General features: G+C 56.2%; 1 protein-coding gene across 1 annotated transcript; it reads left to right on the top strand.

Moving 5' to 3' along the window:
• The first annotated feature begins 1,986 nt into the window (after positions 1 to 1,986).
• TRIL (TLR4 interactor with leucine rich repeats) lies at positions 1,987 to 6,993 on the top strand. Its single transcript, XM_081102756.1, has one exon. It carries the CDS (start codon positions 2,315 to 2,317, stop codon positions 4,748 to 4,750), a length of 2,436 nt encoding a protein of 811 aa, XP_080958882.1. The 5' UTR covers positions 1,987 to 2,314; the 3' UTR covers positions 4,751 to 6,993.
• The last annotated feature ends 780 nt before the right edge of the window (positions 6,994 to 7,773 follow it).

Genomic DNA, 7,773 nt, shown 5'->3' with positions numbered 1-7,773 from the left:
CATAAAGAGGATGGGAGTCAAAAACTACATGGGTTTCAGAAGATTCTCACAATGAGAACTGAAAAACCAAACTACCTGGGAAACTTCATCTTTCATCTCTTTTGTTTATTGATTTTTTACAGAGAGGAAGGGAGAGGGATAGAGAGTTAGAAACATCGATGAGAGAGAAACATCAATTAGCTGCTTCCTGCACACCTCCTACTGGGGATTTGCCCGCAACCAAGGTACATGCCCTTGACTGGCATCGAACCTGGGACCTTTCAGTCTGCAGGCCGACGCTCCATCCACTGACCCAAGCCAGTCAGGGCCATCTTTCATCTTAATGACAGATATTTGGTCCTCCAAGTTCATCCTCTAGCTGAACTCAAAGCAAATTCCAAGCAAACTTGGTGTGCTCATTCGTTGTGCCTTGAAGGGGCATTTCACTGCCTACCTTCAGTTCTACAACACCCAGCACCCTGGAGCCCAGGTCCCTGACCACGCTGCCAGTGATCTATGTCATCTTTGCTTAAATTCTGAACTTGTCGCTCTTACTTACCTATGAATTGGTAAATGAGGTAATTAATAATTGTCAAACACTGGGATTATTAAAACTTATCTGCATCCCAGCAGCTTTCTCATAGATTGCTTTGTATTATCATCGAGCCTTTCCGTGCCTTGCCCTTCCCACCAGATTGTCAGCCTCTTGAGCGGGAGATCTGTCTCTTCCTTTAACTGTCCAGAGCATGTCCTTAAAATCACATTCTCTGAACACTTTGGGGTGGAGGGGAGGCGGGGCCTTTATTTTTAGCCGGATAATTTGCATGAACAAATAGTAATTAACAGCTCTTCCTTGCCCATTCTTATTCTCAGCAGGGGCTGCCTCAAAGGAGCCTTTGATAAACCTCCCTTCTCTACTGATAATAAATGAGGCTTCCCCAACTAAGCCAGGCCTGAGAGCTAGGACTGATCACTGCAAGCCCAGGCATCAGCCTAGGGGGCACCCCCCCCCCCAAAGGTAGCTGCTAGTTAGTTACCCAAGGGCCTGGGAAGGTATAAATACGGTTATTCCTGCCTGGGAAGGTTATAATAGTAGTATATATGCACACGTGCAAAGCCTCCCCTAGGGAGGGAATGTAATGGGACTAAATCGCCAAAATCTGACAGAGACCCTTTCATGGTGGTAGAACCAGCGCTGCGCTGTCTCCTTGCTCTAGCCCACAGCAGGACCTTTAGTTCAGATCCCTAAAGGAGGCGGTGCCTCTCCCCTGCTTCCAGGAGCGTGATGCCCCAAACCCAAACGCGCTGCAGGTCAGAGTGGGTGCACCCTAGCCTCTTCTGACAGTGGCCTGCCGACAGCTCTTTGCAGACAGCCTCCTGCTCCCCAAAACTCCTGCAGAATGCTGGCGGGCTGCCTGCCGCAGGGCGACACCTGGAAGAGCAAGTGACTTCAAAACAAGTAAAACAAGCCGCGCTCCCACTGCTCAGAAGCGACTGGTGTCCTCGTCTAAAATAAAAAGGTCTCTGTCTGCAAATCCCGTTTGCTCGACCGGTAATCCACCCCCCGCCCCCAGCCCGGCGTGTCCGCCCGGTACAGCTGTTTTTAATCCCTACTTTTCTCACTTGGCGTCCCGGGCTCGGGCTGACCAGACGCGGAGCCACTGAGCGTCTCCCCCTCCCCCTGCCGGGGTCTGTCCTTCCTCCGCCGTCTCCTCTTTCCCCGCCTGCATCCCCGGGGGCAGAGTGTGGGAAGAACGAATTTCCGCCCCGTTTGTTCGCCACTCGCCGACTTGGGTCCCTTCCGGACGCAGCCTGCGCACCCCGGCTCCTCCCCCGGCTGTTCCACGGAGGCCGCGCTCCGGGTCCGGGACCCAGAGAGAGGAGGCGCGGGCTGCGGGGGCCGAGCCGCCCGCCGGGGCGCAGCAGCCAAGCCGCGCCCCAGCAGCTCTTGGAAGGACTCCCGCCTGCCTGCAGCTGGGGAATCCACTCGGCGGGGAGAATCCGTGCCAGGGAATCCAGCTCTCCGGACTCGGGCTGCAAACAAAAAGCTCGGTTCTTGTTCCCCCCTCCGTCCCACTACGCGCACCCGGAGAGTTTTCTGCAGAGATGCAACAAGTAGCACCCGCCGCTCGCAGAGCGCCCTGACTGGGCTGGACGAAGCAAGCCTGCAGAGACCCGGCCAGACACCGGACAAAGGGCGGAGGAGGGGTTGGACCGCGCAGCGGAGTCCCTAACGAGGCCATTTAGTGACTCTGGCCAGGCCAAGGGGAATGCAGAGACACAGAGCCGGCGGGCCAAGAGGACGATCCGGCAGCTGCACGCAGGGCGGGCGGCAATGGAGGCTGCCCGCGCCGTGCGCTTCCTGCTCGTGGTGTGCGGCTGCCTCGCGCTCCCGCCCTGGGCCCAGCCCGTGTGCCCGGAGCGCTGCGACTGCCAGCACCCCCAGCACCTCCTGTGCACCAACAGGGGGCTCCGTGCCGTGCCCAAGACCAGCTCACTGCCGAGCCCGCAGGACGTGCTCACCTACAGCCTAGGCGGCAACTTCATAACCAACATCACGGCCTTCGACTTCCACCGCCTGGGGCAGCTCAGACGGCTGGACCTGCAGTACAACCAGATCCGCTCTCTACACCCCAAGACGTTCGAAAAGCTCTCGCGACTGGAGGAGCTCTATCTGGGGAACAACCTCCTGCAGGCGCTCGCCCCGGGCACACTGGCCCCGCTGCGCAAACTGCGCATCCTCTACGCCAACGGGAACGAGATCAGCCGCCTGAGTCGAGGCTCCTTCGAGGGCCTGGAGAGTCTGGTCAAGCTGCGGCTGGACGGGAACGCCCTGGGGGCGCTGCCGGACGCGGTCTTCGCCCCTTTGGGCAACTTGCTCTACCTACATCTGGAGTCCAACCGGATCCGCTTTCTGGGCAAGAACGCCTTCGCCCAGCTGGGCAAGCTGCGCTTTCTCAACCTCTCTGCCAACGAGCTGCAGCCCTCGCTGCGCCATGCGGCCACCTTCGCCCCGCTGCGCTCCCTCTCCACCCTCATCCTCTCGGCCAACAGCCTGCAGCACCTGGGGCCCCGCGTCTTCCAGCACCTGCCCCGCCTCGGCCTGCTCTCCCTCAGGGGCAACCAGCTCTCGAACCTCGCACCAGAGGCCTTTTGGGGGCTGGGGGCCCTGCGGGAGCTGCGCCTGGAGAGCAATCGGTTGAGCCAGCTGCCCGCGGCGCTGCTGGAACCTCTGCACAGCCTGGAGGCGCTGGACCTGAGCGGCAACGAGCTGTCCGCCCTGCACCCCACTACCTTTGCCCATCTGGGCCGGCTGCGCGAACTCAGCCTACGCGACAACGCGCTCAGCGCCCTCTCGGGGGACATCTTCGCCGCCAGCCCGGCCCTCTACCGGCTGGACCTAGACGGCAACGGCTGGACCTGCGACTGCCGGCTGCGGGGCCTGAAGCACTGGATGGGCAACTGGCACTCGCAAGGCCGGCTTCTCACCGTCTTTGTGCAGTGCCGCCACCCCCCGGCCCTGCGGGGCAAGTATCTGGATTACCTGGACGACCAGCAACTGCAGAACGGGTCTTGCGCCGATCCCTCTCCCTCGGTTTCCCCGACCGGCGAGGCCAAGCGGCGGCCCTTTCCCACAGCCACGAGGGAGAAGATGGTGCCCCCTGCCGGTGGCCTCGCGAAGGAGCTGCCGCCACAACCGCAGCTGCAGCCACAGCAGTGGGAGAGATTACCGCCCGGGGCGCCCTGGGATGGGGAGCTCTTGGGCAACCGCAGCGTCTTGAGGCTGAGCCCATGGGGTCCAGGCCTCCAGCAGCAGGGCCCCTCCACCGCTTCTGTGGCGGGCCCGGCGCCACACCCCCTGGACCTGCAGGAGAAGCCCCAGGGGGGACGTCCGTCGCCGGCCGATCCAGCCCACGCGGAGCCCACCCTGCCCGGCACGGCAGCCTCTGCGCCGCCGCCCGCTGGCGACCTCTGGCAGCGCGCCGCGCAGCAGCGCCTCTTCCCGCAGCAGCAGGAGAGCGCCGCCCAGGCCGACGGCGGGGCCGTCCTGCCGCCGCTGGTGTCCGACCCGTGCGACTTCAACAAGCTCATCCTGTGCAACCTGACGGTGGAGGCGGTGGGGGCCGACAGCGCGTCGGTGCGCTGGGCGGTGCGCGAGCACCGCAGCCCCCGGCCGCTGGGCGGCGCGCGCTTCCGCCTGCTCTTCGACCGCTTCGGCCAGCAGCCCAAGTTCCACCGCTTCGTCTACCTGCCCGAGCGCAGCGACTCGGCCACGCTGCGCGAGCTGCGCGGGGACACCCCCTATCTGGTGTGTGTGGAGGGCGTGCTGGGCGGCCGGGTCTGCCCCGTGGCCCCCCGGGACCACTGCGCCGGGCTGGTCACCCTGCCGGAGCCTGGGGGCCGGAGCGGCGTCGACTACCAGCTGCTGACCTTGGCCCTGCTGGCCGTCAACGCGCTGCTCGTGCTGCTGGCCTTGGCGGCCTGGGCGTCGCGCTGGCTGCGCAGGAAGCTGCGGGCCAGGAGAAAGGGCGGGGCCCCCGTCCACGTTCGCCACATGTACTCCACCCGGCGGCCCCTGCGCTCCATGGGCACCGGCGTGTCCGCCGACTTCTCCGGGTTCCAGTCGCACCGGCCGCGCACCACCGTGTGCGCGCTCAGCGAGGCGGACCTCATCGAGTTCCCCTGCGATCGCTTCATGGACAGCGCGGGCAGCGGCGCGGGCGGCAGCCTGAGGCGGGAGGACCATCTCCTGCAGCGATTTGCCGACTAGATCCAGGGCCTCCAGGGTGCGGAGACCATCTCATTGGCCTTGAGGAGCCCTTCAACCCACCTCAGGGGAAGATCTCATTCCATCAGACCGTCTCCTTTTGTGCATTTGGCCAGAGAGGCCAAAGAGGCCAGTTCAGCACTGCTCCCCTGCCCCCCAATTCCCAATACTCATAAAATAAATGGGTGGTACTTGGTGTCAAGACCAAGAGTAGGGGACGCATGGATAGTGGGGTACAGAGGTGGGAAGCCTGTACACGGAGACCGTGGCGCAGCTATGAGATTGGTTTTGGTGGCATGGCAGTACAATAGCCTCACCCCCTTGCTGGTAGCAAAGGGGGCTTGTGCCCCCAGCATGGCCCGGTTTGGAGATTTGGAGACTGAATACTTTTTTACTTGTTCAGTGTCAAAAAGAGGTGTTTTGTGTTCTATTTAAGGAAAAAGGAACTTATTACCATGGCAAAGGAGGCTTGGCAGGACCACCACTGGTCTGGAGGTTTGTGCCAAGAAGGATGATGTCAGCAGGTGGTAAAGTTTAACACACTCACCCAGGGGGAACTCCTTGATGGTGGATAACTTGACCTTTAAATAATCAGAGACGCTACTTTTTTTTTCAACAATGTGAAGAGCTCTGACATTTAACAAACTGACAAACTCAAGGACTACTTTAGATGAGCCAGGCGGCTCAACAGTTTTTTTTAACGTGAACATCACAAGAAGGTTCGCTGACCTTGGGGTTAACTGAGATGACACACTTTCTCTGGAGAAGGCTGCGTCCAAGACTTCTCCGTCAGGGTTGCTCCTGTGGCTTTTTTAATTTTAATTTTTTAAACCCATAGATGGAAGAGGAAACGTCAATGCCAGACTTGATCAACGAAATGTAATGCGTAGGTCACAGGTGGCCCCGGAGGGAAGGCCAGTGTTCTAGTTGCTTACCGCATCGCTGAGCGTGTGTGTGGGCTGGGGAGAATGCCATGTGCTACTTCTCATGTTTTTATCAGTGACATGCAATTGACTGTGTCCTCCTGGCCTTGAGTTGCACAGTTAAGTGTTAAAGGACATTTCCTAATAGGGGAGCAAAAGGTGATTGTGTATGTTTGGTCACATTAATGTCTTACTTTAGAGGAAATAGTAGAAGGGAAGAAATTATTGGGAAAATGTGAAAAAATGGACATCGGTGGTGGTTTTTCTACGAAAACCAGAAGATTGTTACGAGTACTTAAACCTCACTGTGAAATAATTCTTTTTGCAAGTTAGTCCCTCCATGACCCTGTGTTTTGCTGTGTTATTAAATCTTATCTTGTAGTTGATAATTGCAGTCTTTCTTTTCCATGCTTTTGTGTTAAACTTAGGGTTAGGCTCCTTTATTTGCTCTGTTGTTTTCAACTGTTCGAGATACTTTCATTCCCTGATATGGATGAAGGACATGTTTATCACTACATGTCGCGCTTCGGTTTACATGAATGATTGCGTGTGTGGTCTACCAGTGTCACTAAGAAGGTGTGCCTGGTTACAGTCACTGTGGTTATGGTTCATGGGCAGTGGGGTGTTGTGGAGGCCACAACATTGGTGCTAAGGCTAACAGTGCATCCTCTGTTGAGGGCCTTAAGCCCCTGAGGGTCCTAATGACTCAGGGAATCGATCACAGTCCAGGGGTCCTTCACCTCCCTGCCCCTCTCCATTCCTTTTATGTGTGGCCTCCACCGAGCCAGGCCTGCCCTTGTCCCCACCGCTGAGCAGAGACCCAGGGATCTAAATGAACTGATCTTTGTTTATGTTCAGATGAATCAATGTCCAGACCACTTAAAGTACAGCTGCTTTCCTGGCAGTCTTATCTGTGGGGCCAAAACTTAATAAACCACAGGAAATAGACTGTCATTCTGAGTTTGCTGCCAGAGCTTGTTTCTGACTCTGAGCTTGCTGGCACCGGGAAGAGGTGCAGTTGTTGGCTTTTCCTGGCAACCCCTGGGCTGTCCTGCACCTTTTCTGCTCCCGGCTTTTTTCATTCATCCAGCAGTTGCATCTCTTAGCTGCTGCTTTGGCACAGCTGTGTAGCGCTGATTCCCATGGAAAGTATGCAAAGGACCTCTTGTTTTCTCACGACCCACCCTGTTAACAGCAGAACGTCACTGAACATGCTTAATGCCTGGATCTATGTACAAACAGTTTCACTGAAGGTCTTTCAGTGGGAAATGAATAAATGCTATCCATTGTTATGTTCAGTTACGTCAATAAACCCACTTACTGATAGAGATGTTTTATTGTTGGAGTTTCCAGTATTTTATACACCTGCCTACTGTTACACTGCATTTTTCTATAGCAGTTTTCATCATTGAAAATGAACACAGGCATGAAGTCTTTCTGTCCTCTTTCAGTGTGTTCTTTTTTTCACTTCCATTTTCACAGTAGAGTATGGATGTTTATTTTTAAGAAATGGTTGTGTGACTTGATGCCCCAAGAAAGGATGAGATGGCTCTAAGAGCAGGTGGCCAGCCGTGGTGTGAAAATGCTATTAAGATCCCGTGACAGCAGGATGATTGGGTCTCAGCAGGCACCAGCTGTTTAAAGGGAACTGAATTAAAAACCAAGCCCTTTGACTCACATGGTCAATAATAAGAAAGAATTCTCTGGAACTGGGGGTCATTTTTGCCATTACAAAGTTTATGAAAAGAGAAAATATGTAAAGGGGAAAGAATCAATTGTGTATGTGGTAGGAGTGTTCAATGAGGGATCCATCGAAGCAGTGGAATTTGGGGGGACCCTCAGCTTATCCAATAAGATTATTGCTTTCATGAGGCTGATCGATTTTTGATGCTGCCAGGTAACAATTAGGATGTGATCAGAACACTGTCATTCATTTGCCAGGCACTGGGTTTTCACCACAAGTACAGCAATAGGGGCAGCGACTGTATTTTAAGAAACCATTAAAATAGCCACTGGTCGGCCTGGTACTTGTAGTTAACCCCTACTGCGTCTGCTTCTGAGACTTGGAGATGAGTGACAATGGAGTAATCTAATGCCAGAAAT

Source organism: Myotis nattereri (genome assembly GCF_964212035.1).
Source record: "Myotis nattereri genome assembly, chromosome: 11".
Classification (NCBI taxonomy): Eukaryota; Metazoa; Chordata; class Mammalia; order Chiroptera; family Vespertilionidae; genus Myotis; species Myotis nattereri.
Note: the sequence above shows the minus strand (reverse complement) of the source record. Positions and strands in the feature narration are given on the sequence as shown.

What these genes read in the sequence shown, in the direction of transcription:
- TRIL (XM_081102756.1), top strand. Translation starts at nt 2,315, where the DNA reads ATGGAGGCTGCCCGCGCCGTGCGCTTCCTGCTCGTGGTGTGCGGCTGC.